The sequence below is a fragment of the Anguilla rostrata genome, chromosome 13 (genome assembly GCF_018555375.3).
Source record: "Anguilla rostrata isolate EN2019 chromosome 13, ASM1855537v3, whole genome shotgun sequence".
Classification (NCBI taxonomy): Eukaryota; Metazoa; Chordata; class Actinopteri; order Anguilliformes; family Anguillidae; genus Anguilla; species Anguilla rostrata.
Window position 1 is genome coordinate 13,093,071 of NC_057945.1, and position 16,766 is coordinate 13,109,836.

Sequence of the window (16,766 nt, forward strand, 5' to 3'; positions counted from 1 at the left end):
TCTGTAGGAAATGAACAGGACCAGAAAAGTTTCACAATATAATTTATTGTCATATCTGGTTTGCGGAGAACCCATTAGAGCTGATACAGTAGCATCATGAGCATAGAATGGTATCATAAATCAGTCATTTAAATTTAAATGAGCAAAAAGCATCTCTCACACTATGGGATATTGTAAACCAAGTATAGCAGTACCTTTGAGAGGTCTCCTAACAAAAAAGACAGCATTATATTTCACTTCACAGTACATTCAACTGAATAACAGCCAACTCAACTTTCAGACAAAAAGAAAGAAAACAGCAACAATGCAGTGACAATAGACAAGCATTGTTATAAGTACATTTTTAAAAAACCGGAGATAGTCACAAACATTAAGTATGCTCAGAATGAAGATATATAATAGGCAAATGTATGTGACACAAAAATGGTCTCAAATGATCACTTAAGTTTCAGCATGGTTTCTGCCAGTATTCAATGTTAAAATCAGGAACTCTGTATGAATTCATCCAGAGACAGAAACATGAATGCCAGTTAGTTCCCTGCAAACCCCGTACAATCAATTTCTTTAATTTAAAGTGTTCATTAAGCTCCTAGGTTAAGATGTGCATTTGCTTTTTCCAAATGTATAAAAACACAAGAAACAGTAACAGAAAAAAGGAAATTACAAAATTTCCCTTTTAATGTTGTATCTAAACGTGTGAACTCAATGTAAATTCAGAACAAGTTCACCCCTGAGTAATAAATTGTCAAAATAATTTATGACATTGACATTATACAAGAAACATGGTTTCAAAAAGATAAGCACCAAATACTCCCATAGGGGGCAGTATTAGAACAGCTTTCATACAAAGAAAAGCCTCGTTTAACATCGCAAATGGGATAAAATATCACGGCATTTGCTTTCTTCAGTTCGTTACGTGTAGCTATTAGTGATTTTGATTGCACAGGGTTTCATATCAATGGGATGTAAAAAAAAGAAGAAAGCTGATGTCTGCACCAGCCTCCCTCGGGTAGGACTGAACACCCCAGTTCCAAGCAAGATCTATTATGGATCTTTAAACAAAACCAAAACCCTGAGGTTAATGCTATAACAAGTGTAATAATTATATAATAATGAAAGAAGAAAAAACAGATAAACAGATGCAAATACATCCATACAGACACTATCCACTCAATCAAGGCAAGGCATAGCATTAATATCATGAACAGCTCTAAGTAATTCCAGTTGTCGCCCTATTTATTTATTTATTAAATATATTTATTAAATATTTGATTTATGAATTTAAATATATAAGTAGTTAGCAAATATAACTAAATATAAAAAACAAACAAAAATGACAAAACAAGTCAGTTCTTGTTAGTTTTATGCTGAAGTTCAGCAAGGTTCAAAATGTATTGTCAGGGAAATTTTCCTGGACCAAAATTCTTAGCGACAAATTTTCACTTTTTGATTAGGTTAAACCAATTTGTAACTTCTTTGCCAGGCGGTCATTATAAATAAGATCTCCGATCTTAATTGACTTGCCTGATAAAATATAGGTTTAAAAAAATGTAACAGACTAAGCAGTTAAACTCAGTTGTCAACATGAATTGCCCTATGAAGCATTCTCTGATGTGCAGGCGGTTTACAATGTATGAGTCTTAAGGATCCTTTGCAGAAATCCTCCATACGAAAGGTTTTGTGCAACACTCAGAAATAATCCAACAAAAACAGCTGAGATCAAAGGTAAGAACCTTTGTTCAGACCTACATTCTGTTGTTTTTGAGAACAAGTGCCCAGATGTGTGTTCAGAAAACTGAAATTGAATTGAATGAGAACTGAATTGTAAAGAATATTGAATTAGAAGTTTTAACTTGAAATTAAAAGTGAATATTTAATGGAATTTCAAACCACTGTAGTCAAATAGTGAAACAAAAATTCAAGTTATGCAATTCAAATTCAATTTTAAAGTAGAATTCAATTTAAAAATTAAATTCAGATTACTGTAAAACAAATTCAAGTTTGAAATTCAAATTCAGTACCTGCTGACACTAATAATTCACATACAATTCAGTATAATCGTTACAAATTCAGATTAGTTCAATAAAAATTCAAGTAATGCAATTCAAATGACATAAACCGGATTGACAAAGCTGAAGATTTTAAAATCCCTCAAAAGCCAGTAGGTGGGGCTATATTAAAGTTGATTAAATTAACATAGTCTCTAAATTCCTTTTTTTGGTATGTCAATTTGTGAGAGACATGACTCCACATCAAACATAAATTGAGTAAATCTATACAAACTGATGAGATTTTAAGAATTCAAAATGTAGTGCCAAATTATGATATGTAATACTATTGTAAGCATGATGACAATACACCACCATTACTAAACCTTTATAAAAGATTACTATACGGCTGTATACATTTTGTAAGCTACTTTAACCCATACATTCTTGAAACAATTTCTTTTATTCACAAAAAAAGAAAAGCAAAAAGGGGTTAACCTAATCACAAGCAATGACTGCCTCAGCCATTGTAGCAGGGGTTGACCATCGAAATTTCAATTTCAAATTTCAAAATTTTCTACACCTGCTCGGTCGACGGTACATTGACAAGACACCGCCGTTGTAGTCCCACCATAGCCTCCACAGAATGGGTCGGAGCCTCGTCACTGACCCTCTCACCTCTTCTCTCAAAGCCCCAGGTTTCACACTGGGTACGGACTCTTCAGAAACTTCCCTGTGAAAGAACGACGAAGGATTAGCCGACTTGAAAAATGTCTGCTTGACTTCAGGGTCTCATCTTTGAGGGGGAATAAAAGAGCTTTTGTCACTGTGTGACTCGTATTCGTGTGATTACTTAGGTGTCATTATTTGTCATATGTAAAAGTTCAGATCTCACAATGTTAAGTTCTGTGTTCCATTTTATATAGTTACCTGTTTGTCTACTTTTATGGTGACAGTGACAAAACACCACAAGCAGAGCAATCAGCATGGTGATCAGCAGAACAGCAGTAACGGGGACACTGGAAAGAGAGAAACAAGGGCAAAGAATCATTATTACCTTTGTAAATCAATTAACTAACAGTATATTTCCTGCCAATTGAATTAGAAACAACAAACTAAACAAAGCACTTAAAATGGACTGCCAGGATAAAAATGGCATCTTTTGTGAATTATGATTAAAGCAAATTGCATTATCACTATCGAAGTAGTACAATTTGTAATATAGCATTATAGGGAGAGTGATTGCTAGTACTGTATAGCTCGTTTTGATAGCTAGATCTCTAGGTGACATTTACCATTTTCAGACTAACTGTGTGGAAAATACACGACTATGCAATAAACAAATCTTACAGGATATTGACTGGAGGATCTTGTGCTGTACACTCTGGACACAACGTTGGGTCTGTCACTGGAAAACAGAAATGAGAGAAATAAAAACTTAAACCACATACACGGTTATGATTTACTTTGCATTCCGTGTTCACATTTTCAGCACCCTGAATAGGCCCCTCATGCTGTACCACAGTCCAAGACAAGTGAGTGATAGAGTGTTGTGATTCACAGGGGCACATCCAGGTGCAGGGAGTGATTGTTTGGACATTGGCACCGAGCAAAAGCGAGGAAACAGACTATACAGTAATGGCAGTTTGGGAGAATAGGTCACTGCATTTGGATTTGAAGAGCAGCAATTCCCTTTCAAAAACGTGTCTGCCAATTTCTGCACAAATGCCGCTCCCGTGAAATCACCAGATTCTTAGACGAATCCGAACAAAAATCCAGCTACTGCACAGGTTATTTCGTGCTGGTAAAGGGAGTCGAAGCAAGCCAGTGAAGCTGGTTGCGCACTGACAAGAGCAGACTTGGCCATATTTCAAAGAGGAGAAGCTATTTAAGCCTCACGTAGAGCATAACGTTGGGAGAAACAGGCAGCGAGTCAACCATGCACTACCTCTTACGGCCTGGACTGTTAAAGCATTGTCTGGTCTTCAAAGTCTGCCCATGTCTACTTTTTCTTGCTGGGTGTGACCAGTACCCTTTCACCTCGGGACACCACTTCAGTGGCAGAGCGCCGATTGTAACCATGTCCAAAAGCACCCCCCTCCCCCCGCCCCCCAACCTTGCCTCACCAGTCTCGTTTCTGCAACCGTCCGCACAACCGCACTTGGTGTCTGAGAAACGGGTGCAGTTGGCCAGGATCCTCATGCCCATCCCTGCAGACGCAAACACCGTGGAGTCACTTCTGTGGCTCTGTATGCTTATCAGCTCGAGGTTGTAGAATTTACGACCAGCTAGAACACGTCACATTGACAATAGATACTGCTGTTTTTCTGGGCAATACTGCCAGTGGTAGACAGGCACTCATTTTCCAATGCTCAATCACATAGTCAGTTCGTTTTTTTAATTCAATACACTTAACATACTGTGTGCACCCAAATAGATCTACGTTCCATTCACATACAATTCACACAACGTTAAAAAAAGGGGGGGGGGGGAGTTCAGTAAAACTGAAAGTCAGGAGATGGAAGTCAAGCATTTCTTAGCGTCACTCAGTGAAATACTTTACCTGTGCATGTGCTGCATGGCCTTGCTGAAATGCTACTCTGAAGGGTGCAGTTCTTGGTAACGTAGAAACCTGCAAAAATAAAAACATATTCATTAAAAAGTCAATTTGGCGGAAAACCACCCAAACCCTTTCATACAGTAAAGCTTTTTTTCAAGCAAGGCAGTGTAGATGACGCAGTCTGTAGGGAGGCTGATTCTCAAACCAAATTCTGAATCCCCCAGTGTATTTGGGACTTTGGTCCCTGCCTCACCACCTAGTCCAGGCTCTGGTATTCTCTCCTCTCAAGTCATCCCTGTCTGCACTGACCCCGCCAATGGTGGAAGGAACTTCCCAGGGTGGTCACGTAAACTAAAGACCCAAATCTTCAGACTGCATTTTGCTTCCCCTCTCATCTCACTCTCTCCTCCCCTTTATAACCTCGATTTTTACAGGGAAATCACATTGAGACTCCATGGGTCTCTTTTTCAATGGAGACTTGATTACAAAAATTGAATAAAACAGAAGTAATCTAACAGTCAAATGTTAAGGGTTACACGACATAAAATATCATTTAATTATTATATTAATTATATTATATCAATTATATTAATAAATATAATTTTTAAATTAAAATTAAATAATAATAATAGTAATTCAATTCAGTTGGATCATTTACATTCAGTGATTACTAGGTCCATTATCAGGGTCCTGAATTGTTCCATGGTAATCAAAGAGTTCAGCTTTAATGTGCACTGTAACTCATTCTAGGTGCAAGGAGCACTAAATCTAAATACAGGTTTACCCAATTCAGAGCAAACCTGCAGCATCTGGAGAATCAAGCATTCCTGAAAATTACAGAGATTTAATATAAGGAGGTAGGTTTGAATAAGTACTTTATCAGGAACCAGTGTTGGTCCCTTCTCCAAGACAGGCCTAACACGCATACCTATTGTACAAGCTCAGGTTGTGGTATTTTATTACGGTTTGGGGTTTTTATTCTTAGGACTCGTTCTGGATATAATCAGTTTTCAATCACTTTGATGAGCATGCTCAACTGCTTACGAAGCATTGACTGACATACTTGGCTGAGGGTTTCTGCAACAGAAGCCTTCCTCGGTGAGAAATTCACTTGAAGAACACTTGCTGCTCACCAGGGCCGGTGTGAGGGACATGGCAATGATCTGCAAAGAAATAAAAGAAAGATTGTTTAGTGCTCGAAAGCAGCAGTAGGATCCAGTTTTAAAGGGCTCTGCACTGATCTTATCATCAGACTGTTGTGCAGACCTCAAGTCATGTATCAGGGTAATTCCTGTGAGGAATAAACCCACACTTACACACCCCTACTCCCAACAGAAAATAGGCTAAATTTGTGGGACCATTTGGATTTTGGAATCTTGTGATCTGTGTAGTTCCTTGCCTAAACATGGCTTCTGCAAGCCTTCTCTGGTCATATTCAGATTCCTCACATCGTATAGTATTCTCCACCCATGCACTCTTTTCACCTTTGACATGAAACTTTTATCTGACACTAAAAACCAATGATAACCTGTCTTTTCTCCTTAGTTACAATACTCCCAACCTTCCCGAGTTCTATATTGGCTACACTGTTAACCAGATTTGTACAGTATTTAAGCAAGAAAGCAGGCAAAAGAATTTAGCTAAATGTTACAAATATATACTAAATGTTCAATACTACTGTCCTAACAACATTTGGGACATCTACTTAGTTGTGTCTTATGTACAATTCAGTTGTTGTTAAATGTGAGAAAAATGGGGATTTTCTGGGTAATTGTAGAAAGGAATCCATAAAATAATCGCATTTTATGTTGCATTCAGCACCCCATACAGTCTGCAAGCACTGTGTAAACATTTCTGAAAATTACAACTGCTGGAATTGGGATGCCAGCTATGCCACCCATGCCAGGTTACGCCTTGGCGGGGCATTCCGCATACCCAGACAGCAGACAGTTCAGCAGACCACACACTCTCAACCCTTAAAACATTCATTTCTGTACCTTCTGACCCCATTCCAACAGAAAGAATTCAAAAACACACATCTACACAATAACGTCCCAAACTTAGGGGATTTTGCATTTTCTCCTTCTTCTTCTTTGTCCTGCCAATCACATCATCACAAATGCTCCAGGCCCACAAAGAATACGTCTCACCATTGGATGTTTAGGTACATTAGCCAATAAAAACATTGGATGCACATGCATGGACACAGAAGTGCATGCATTCAAAAGAACAAAACTTTGCAGCCTCGTAGCTCACTGAGTAGCGTGTTTGCCAATGGGACTACTGGACGGGTGACAGGCCCAGATTCAAATCCCTCCTCGAACTAAAGCAAACCTCAAACTCATTACACTGGCTCACTAACTAATTAAAAATAAAACATTTCAAACTATTGCTTTTGTATCTGTATAATCTTTGCGAGAAACTCATTTATGTTTCTGAAATCCAAATAAAATACAGCCACACTGTGCACAATTCCGTTTTCAGCATTTTGACAGAGTTTAACCTCAGCTGCCTTTCTAATGAGACGACAGACCGATTGTATAACATTACTATAAATCAGATACATTCTAGCCTACATCCAATTTGTTTACATAGCCTGTGCTCACTGCAAACCAAACAAGGTGAAAATGCAGTATGTTCCATTCCAGTTACTTTTACATTACTTTTCAGTTAGTTATTAAATAGCTGTATCACAATTAAATTAGCATGCTGAGTTATTCGCAATTTGACATATTTGACATATATTGTCTAACATTCAGAAAAAAAGACACAAGGCAGTATTTCTAGAACTCAGTCCCAGGCCCCCGTGTATGCTGGTTTTTGTTCCAACCATAATTGCAATAACAGAAATATAACAAGATGTTCGTTTTTTTCTTAATTAAGTGCTTTTCAAGTTTAGAGGGATTATTTACCTTCAGTGATAAGAAGCAAAACCTGCACTGCATTAATATATTTAAGAAAACATTTTAAAAAACACGTGATCAACAGCCTAATTAGAAGACTACTAATTTTCCTCAATTTTTCATTTGATCTGTTAAAATGCAATATAGCACAATAAGCACAGTGGGAACATCAGACTTTTTCATGGAAAGGTTACCTCCGTGAAGTTGGGTTTGTGCTGGTTTTGGGTTTGTGCTGTTTGTTTTGTTAAGTGCCGTTGTTTACACACTCCTCTCTTGAGCGTCTAGCAGCGATTATAGCCTAACTATCGAGATTCTAAGTAACTGGAGATAAAACTTAGCTTTAGACATGATGATAAATATGCAAACATAGGCTACATTTTGAGGGCACGTTCATGTAAACCAGATATGCGCACATTGTGCGCAAGCAAACTGATCTTCATAACATTTGCAAAGGTTTGTTACAGGAAAAAAAGTAACCCATAATATAACGATTAACTAATTTGCGCAGAATCTGCGTAGATCTGGCTTACATGAACGCTGTCAGTGATGAGAATAGCTACGCAGCACGAACGATGCTCGGAGGTAGATGACCTAGCTAGCAACCTATCTGAGAGGCTGGATGATTATTCAGAAGTCAAAAAGTTTAGGCTACTATCTCAGAAAGAATACCGACACAAACAATCATTTTTACAGCGCAAACGAGCACAAACCCAGCACAAACGAATGACACCAATTTGGATTTTGTCATGCCTTATAATAAAACGCTTCATATCTAAATAAACATAACGGCACTTAACAAAACAAATACAGCACAAACGCAGCACGAGCGAGACTACTTTAGAGCGATTTGGACAATGATGGAGTGGGAAATGACGTCACTGGTAAAAAAAAAAGTTTAATATCTAAAGAATAAAAATACCACATTTGTCCCTTCAACGGCATAGGCTAAATGAGCACAGACATAGAACAAACGACCGAGACTACTTTGGAGCGATTTGGAGTTACTTGGGGTGGAAAGTGACGTCACAGCTCATTAAATATAATGTGAAATATATGAAAAACCATAATGGCACAAATTATGATTTTTACGGCACAAATCACGCAGCACAAACGAATAATAATTTTTTTTATTAATGTGCTGATCACATGGGGTGGTAACTTCTCGGAGGTTATATAGGCTAACTACTTCTGACAAGAATATGGCTTAAAGGGTTAGTAATCACTCTAAACATGAAAAGCACGTAACTGAGCAAAATTGCTTGATAAAAATTCTGGGATTGCAATAGTTGTTGGAACAATTACAAAATTACCATACGCAAGGGAACCCCAGGAACGAATTAAAGGCATTACAGCGATCTAGATAAGTTCGTCTGAATGACTTCTAAACCGCAGAAGTTGGCAATATTTTTGTTCTATCAATATAGCAGTAAGCAACAGACAATAGCTCGCTACTCACTGCGATTAATTGCATCTTGTAAATCAAAGCGTTTTCCAGCGTTTTCGTTGCCTTCGAAACAGAAGTAACCTTTCAATCAGCTATACGTCCTCAGCATTTTGAACAGTCCAGTGTGACCTTAGAGTAGCTATATAATATATGTGACTCATTTGGTCGACTCCCACCTAGGCCTACGTATTTGTTACGCATGTGTTTCATTACGCCCCCGTCTTTATGAATCGCAACGCAGTTGTGCCAAAACCACACCCACCGGCTATGACAATTGATAAAACTCAAAAGTAAAGCCGCTGTCCTGGCCGTTATTGCTCCAATGCCCAGACTTCATGCAAGCAAAAAATTAAAGCCTATACCGTAGCCACAGCCTGACTGCAGTCGAGCGCAGCACATACAGGCAGGCGCCCTCTAACAGACGACTGGTATTATCTGCTACTACTTTTCTTTTTATTGTTAAATTACCTTTTTACAAAGAAAAGCATAATGTCAATGAAATGTTGCCAACTTGGTCCACAAATGGTATGGGAGCGTGGTAACGTTGTTGACATTTATCAACGTTATCGACCGACATTTGTCCACAACAGCGCCTCATATGCCTCTAAGCGTATGGACCTTCAAGAGTCTTCCGCATAGAAGAGGGGTTCCCATTTCATCCCTGGTTTTTGGAATACTGCATACTGGTTTACTCCTCAGCTTACTTGCAATACCTGAAGTCTAAACTGTTGTTGACAGACACTTTTGACATCGAATGAGGGATGATTTAGCCTGTTAGAGCTACAATATAACAGAAACATTCATATTACAAATAATTAATATCCAATATTCATTTAAGCACCCTTAATCAAAAAATGTTTTCAAGGGTGGCCTCAAGCCAGTCCCCCTATAAGTACGCCTCACCAACTTTTATGCCTGTCTTCATCTGCATTTTTTGCATTGAAATAAATCTGTTGGTAATATATCTTATTTTAGTGTAAATTATTCCACATGCGACGAATGGCATTTTTCTCCATTGACAAATGTACCCTGTCATGCTGACCTTAAAACAGCATTCACATGCAATACATTTTAAAAGGATTAAAAGGAGGTAGAGCAGTCGCAATTACAATTACAATGTCCACAAATAGAAAGTACTGCATGTCCGTTCGCTTGGTTACTACGCAACCAACTGGCTCAGGTGACAACAAACATTGATTAACTATACTACAGAAAAACATGGCTTGTTTCCATGGTAATTTAAGATATGCAGGCAGAGCGGGTAGAGCTATGACGCTAGTTATGCAGAAGTTCAAGTCATCTTGAAATGTGTACGTGCATGACCTGAGAGACTAGTGACTGCAGTTGTGTCATTGCAAGCATTATCTATAAAAGTGTTCATTTGCAACTGGGTTTGTGACTGAGATTTTGCAGGTCCAGTTTCCTAGTGGGTTACCCTTGAACAAGGAACTTTAATTTATTTTATTTTTTAATTTGCAATTACAAGATACAACAAAAGGCATCAGCAAAGTAACACCTGGACAATCACTGCACCACATAGTAACACAGATCACATCAACCACAAGCTCGACAGATGTATGAAGAAATGAGAAAAGAAATATAAATAAAATAAACAAAAAATACATATAAATAAATGTCAGATGGTTTTCATAGTAAGCTCATAGGTCTTTAGAAAATGATGTTATTCTATTTTTCTTATGCCCAGGGCGATATAGCTCAGGAGGTAAGATCGATTGTCTGGCAGTCGGAGGGTTGCTGGTTCAAACCCCGCCCTGGGCATGTCGAAGTGTCCTTGAGCAAGACACCTAATCCCTAACTCCTAACTGCTCTGGCGAATGAGAGGCATCAATTGTAAAGCGCTTTGGATAAAAGCGCTATATAAATGCAGTCCATTTACCATTTACCATCTTACTGATATCAGTTTTTTTTTCCATTGCATTTAGGAGGAAGTTCAGTTCTATTCTAAAAACATGGAGCCTAATAAATAAAAACTTTTTAAAATAAAAGTCTTTCCAATAGGATATTACAAGAATACCAACTGCGGAGTGGGTGGAATTCTCCATGGACTTTTGCACCCTCGCAGCAGATAGTGGATGGAATGAGGAGGCACTCGTAGCAGTATTCCAGCAGGGCTTGTCACTAAAGGACAAGCTGGCATCAAGGGACCTGCCCAACAGTCTGGATCCACTCATTGATCTTGCTATCTGGATCGATGGTTGCCTCCGCGAGCAAGAAAGTAAGGGAACAGGTCTGCCATGTGCTTCTGCGAGACACCACTGTCCTCTGCAGAGTTCTGCTTCATCCACTGCCTCATTCAAATCCCTACCAAGATTATCCCCCTCACAGCCAGAGGGACCATGCAGCTGGGAGAAACCAAGCTGTCGTCCCAGGATAGAGAGTGATATGTGTGTGAGAGGCGAGGATTTACTGCGGTCAACCTGGTCACTTCCCTGTCTCCAGCTCGGTCCAACTCGTCTGGGACCGGGAGAGTTCTGAGGAGTCAACTCCACTTTCCCAACCTCTGTTTCCAACAACCTATTCCCTGTGAATCTCCATTGGCTATCCACTCAGCGCAACATCCATCCATCCATCCATCCATCCATTCTCTAACTGCTTAGTCCAGATCAGAGTTGTGGTGGCAAGGGGGCAAGCAGAGCAGCCCAGACGTCCCTCTCCCCAGCGACTTCCGCCAACACATCCCAGTGGATTCAAAGGCGATCCCGGGACAGCCTTTGGATATAATCCCTTTGGCGTATCCTAGGTCTGCCCCTGACTAGGGGCACACAGGGTAGAGGCAAAAAAAACAGGTGTGGCCATCTTTGAAAGATGTAGGAGAAAGCAGGGTCCGCTATGACATGGGGCCAGTTGTTACGCAATGTTTTTGCCCACATCAGAAACAGCATGCTGTCAGTCACATTGCACACCCCCGTGTACGCACCTTCTTTCACTTCGTATTTCAACTGACACGACCCCATTTGATGAATGAATTGCTTCATGATATGTGCAGTAATTGAATTAATTAAAATAATAGAGGTCTCCTTTAATGCAGACAGATACATTTAATTCACACACTTGACATGAGCAATAAGAAGGGCAGTGATATATGCCAGTTCTTTGGTCAAAAAAGAAAAGTATGTTGAGAGAAGTCAGAAATTAATAGATGATAATGCTTTTGGTTTAGCAAGGTTTGAATCACAGGAGAGCTCAGAACTACCCCCCACCCCAACCCCTGCAAAAAAGCTATAACAGTGATAACAGCCTCTCTCTCCCCCTCACTTCCCCCCCCCCCTCCCCTCCCCGAAAGTGTAATTCAAACCATGCTTACAAGTTTCTTCATAATTATACCCCATTCATCACTCCTTTCACAAGACCTTCAACTCGGGTTTCATAGGCTTTTATATTAGCAATGGACATGAGAAGACTTGTGAAGACATGTCATCTGTCAGCGATCAAACAAAAAGTTAAAGTAAATATCACACAAAACTGGGCTGATGAGAGTTTTGGTTTACCTAAAAAAAGATTTTAGAAGAAACCTTAAAGAAAACACCAGTCACTGTAATTTGTGCATTACAGTCAGATTAGTTATTAGTTACATATCCCTAAATATTAAATACACCTTATTTTTAGTTATAATTGATCAAGCACATATTGAAAAATGATGCCTTAATAACTTTTGTAATTAAAGTGGCACATCTGATTACAAATGCCAGACAAAAACAATATGGAGGAGCCCTAATTGACTACTCCATTTCTCACATGATATTTCCATTTTCACTTGTTTACATTCTGCATGCAGTATATCATTAAGCCATTTTTGAAAAGCTGTTTCAGAGCTACTCAGAGAAAAAAAAACACACAGAGAGAAAGAAAGGAAACCTTCAAAACTGTGTGAGACTTTTATTTGGATGAAAAGAGTGAGAGTTTTATGGATGAAGTGGGGGAGGCTAGAAAACGAGCGAGTTGCAGCACGTCATGCTTTACAACAAGGTCCCGCACTTTGGCGTGGAAAAAATTATTAGTAAGCCAATTTGTTGTACATGAAAGATTCACTGTTATTGTTGTTAGAGATAGCGATATAGATGTATGAACAGCTCAAATAATGCCAAAGAAAGCAAAGGCTTTCAATAAGTAATCCTCACAGACATGGACCAAAAAAAAGTTATGTTTAAACAGGCAGGGAAATGAGCCTGCCGTGACGTGTTTAACAACAGCAGACAACTTTTTGTTCCTGCACCTCCACCCTTCCACACCTCACTCTACCTGAACCATTTTCAGCATCCCTCTCTGTCACCCCCTCCGTTCTTGAACAACTTGAAAAAAGCAGACATTTCTTTGTCTTTGTTCAAAACTTTGTTCAGTTTTTTTTGGGTGCTTAACATGAGGCAGCTGACATCTGTTGTGAGGATATTCAGGAGTTGATCTCTGCTGTTGCGTGTGGAGAACCGGAACCTTGCATCTGGGCCTGGTCTTTCTTGGTGTTTGGTGTGTGCAGGGTCTGACATTTTTGTCTTTGGTCTTAATCTGGCATTTTTACATTTTTACCCCTGGTCCTTTGGAGTGTTCTGTGGTTCTTTTGGTTTTTGGACTTTGGTTTTGGGGTTCTTCAGACTATTTGGGAGAAACAGGCTGGTTTGGTATTTTCTTTCATTAATTTCTTTTGTGGCTGAACTTATCTGTGTCTGTAACATTTTTTTAAGGTAGTCAACCTTCATCTTTAGATTAGACATTGCATACTTGTTGTAATTTAATAAATCTCTAAATTTTAATCTGGTTGTCGGTTGTACATTTTGATTAAGGTTGATCCAACAGGTTGCTCTGCCTATCAACACATTTGGTGAATTAATAATTGATATATTTGATAACTATTGTATTGTATTTCTGAGTTTCTGTGACAGCTCAGACAGTGCGAAGGACATTGCATAACGTCAACCTCTATGGACGGCGTCCAAGAAAAAAAACCCTTGCTTGCTCTTCGGCACAAAACTGCAAGTTTAAACTTTGCTAAAGGACATGAAATGAAGCCTGATAAATATTGGGAGCACATTCTTTGGTCAGATGAGACCAAGCTAAATTTGTTCGGCTCAGATGAGGTCCAGCATGTTTGGCGTGAACCTGGCCAGGACTACCACAGTGAATGCATAATCCCAACATTGAAGCACGGAGGTGGGAGTGTGATGATATGGGGCTGCATAAGTGCAAAAGTGTTGGGGAGATGACGTTTATAGATGGCACCATGAATGCCCGTGGATATATCAAAGAGGAATATTCCAGCATGATAACGATCCAAAGCACACTGCCAAAATCAAACAAGAGTTTCTAAAGGAGAAAAAAGTGAAAACTATGACCTGGCCAAGTATGTCGCCTGACTTGAATCCAATAGAACACCTTTGGGGTATTTTAAAGAGAAAGGTAGAGCAACACAACCCCTCCAGCAAAGACACTGGTATCCTCTATGCCGAGGAGGATTGAGTCTGTCATCAAAAATAAAGGTGGACTTACGAAGTATTGAAAAAAATAAAAGATTTGAATCTCAGTAATAAAAGATGTACTGACTTTTGTTGCATTGAGTTCCTACTGTGGGGCCTGTATTTTTAATATAGTAAATCTAAACTGTTAGTTTTTAATTTTACATAAGAGCAAATACCCTACTGTTCAACTTAATAGTAATGCAATTACTGTAAGGTGATACAATTTTGAATCATTTGACATTTAAGTGATATTGCACAGGGGTGTACTCACTTCTGTTGCATACTGTATACATAAAATGTAGGTGAAAACAGACAAAAGCTGCTGAGGCTTACAATGTCTAGCAATGGGGTTCCAAGAATCAGTCATAAGCCGCGTTTCCACCGCAGGAACTTTACCCTGGAACTAGGAACCTTTTGAGGAACTCAAAACCCTAGTTCCTGCGTTTCCACCGCAGGAACTAGGGTCTAAATTTAGTTCCGGGGGCTTTGTTTTACCCCCCAAAAGTTCCTGCTCGGGGGGTAGTACTTTCCGAAAGTACAGGAACCTTTTGGGTGGAGCTTGCAGCGCTGAACATTTCTGATTGGTCGAGTACTCGCAGCATTTTTTTGTGTTTATTTTCAGGCGCCATGTTTAAAAATATGCAGGCGCAAACCGATTTATTTTCATAATAACTTCAAATCAAACTTGTATGTTATGCGGCGCAGTAGCCTACTTTTGGTTATAGCCTGCCAACGTCTTGGAATTATAACGTGTGCTCTTCTGTTCTTTTCTTGCTTTAGTATTTGTTTTATAAAATGCTAAGCATTCGTGCTGGGACAGCATATTACATACCAAAACCATATTTTCTTCCGGATTTTCTTTGTTAGCCCGTTGTAATTGACTCAAAACGTTTGATACAGTTATGTGAGGTATGCGGTAGTTCTGCGTAATTCACATTGGTGATACAGTAAAAGCAAACTGGAAATCACCTTCCGCACTTTTTGTCAGGGTAAAATAACAGGTTAATTCTAGTAATCGTACCTTTAGCTTTTTCAGACTGCCGTAATTTTACTCTGCCATTCTTCAATTCCACAAAAAGACCAGGAAGCCTATGGACTAATTTATGGTGCATGGTTCGCATCTGGAGGGCACACTTCGCTGCTCGGCTAGCAGTAACTTCGAAAGAAAGCAAACAGTGGCTGTACCACTACTAATTTAAATTTTCACGCAAGTCCGAGTTTTCGTTCTATTCTTGTCATTTTGCAATTAGCCTATATAGAATTGACGATGAGAAAGTAAACAAACAGCAAATTGTTTACAACGTGTGCATGTTTTCTGCTGTTGTTGCCAGTTATACATATAAATGTGAATGCATTCTGTCGCTTCGGATGTCAAGACATGAAAGCGAATGTTCGCATAAAAACATAATGAATGTGTTTGAGAGGATATATAAAACAGTTACAATCTGACTATTGGCCTATTATATCCTATTTGTTGCATAACAACGGTCCAAGTTCAACTACCCACGACAGTTTTGCTTGACAACGGTAAAATATGCCCAAACGGCTGCAGAAGAATATTTCAATTCCAGGTGATTAAATCGATAAAAATCAATAAATACAAAAGTAACCATATATAGTCATTGTTGGTAACTTGTTGTATATAAGTGGAATAAACCCCTCCGGGCTGTCCCGGTTATTAGAAAATAATGTAGGCTACTTCGGTGGTAGTATGGGGTTACAGAAGAAATCATATGACAGATGGACCGACGACAACGTCGCTTTTTCATACGTCAGTGGGCTAATTTGCCTAATCTTCGCTGGACTTTAGACCGCGGTGGAAACGCAGACAACCATGGGCTGAAGGAACCTTTTAGTTCCTGGTAAAGTAGTTCCTGGGACTAAAAGTTCCGGGTAATTTTGGTGGAAACGCGGCTATAGAGAGCCGTGGTGTGCATTGGTTTTCATTCCAACCAAAGTCTTCATTAAGGTTATTGAAAACATTCAAATGACAGAAATTTGTGCTGACAAATATTCAGGTTTGACTTGTTCACCATTTGCTTAATCTTTGCACAGTTATTTTTCCAGAAACAGTTTTGTTTCAAAGACCCCTTTAAATGACTACACTGATTCCAGCTATATATATAGTTAAACGAAAAAGTATTGGGACATTGACATAGTTTTAATTGATTTGGCGGTACCCCAGCATATTGCATTTAAAATGAAACAATATGAGGTTAAAGTGCAGACCGTCAGCTTTAATCTAAGTGTATTTACATCCATTTCAGGTGACCTGTGTAGGAATTACAGACCTTTTTTATAACTTCACATTTTTTGCAGTTATTTTCCCTGTTTAACTAACAAAATAAATTCAACACATTCATGATACAAAAAATAATTTTCCAGCAACATTTTCTAAAAATG

General features: G+C 38.9%; 1 protein-coding gene across 1 annotated transcript; it reads right to left on the reverse strand.

Annotated features, from left to right (window-relative positions):
• Nucleotides 1–29: 29 nt before the first annotated feature.
• On the reverse strand, nucleotides 30–9,084 carry LOC135238024 (tumor necrosis factor receptor superfamily member 6-like). Its single transcript, XM_064305650.1, has 7 exons — nucleotides 8,908–9,084; nucleotides 5,612–5,711; nucleotides 4,552–4,620; nucleotides 4,115–4,198; nucleotides 3,339–3,396; nucleotides 2,919–3,007; nucleotides 30–2,721 (listed from the first exon to the last, which is right to left on the reverse strand). The coding sequence occupies exons 1-7, from the start codon at nucleotides 8,920–8,922 to the stop codon at nucleotides 2,690–2,692; spliced, it is 447 nt and encodes a 148-aa protein (XP_064161720.1). The 5' UTR covers nucleotides 8,923–9,084; the 3' UTR covers nucleotides 30–2,689.
• Nucleotides 9,085–16,766: the final 7,682 nt, after the last annotated feature.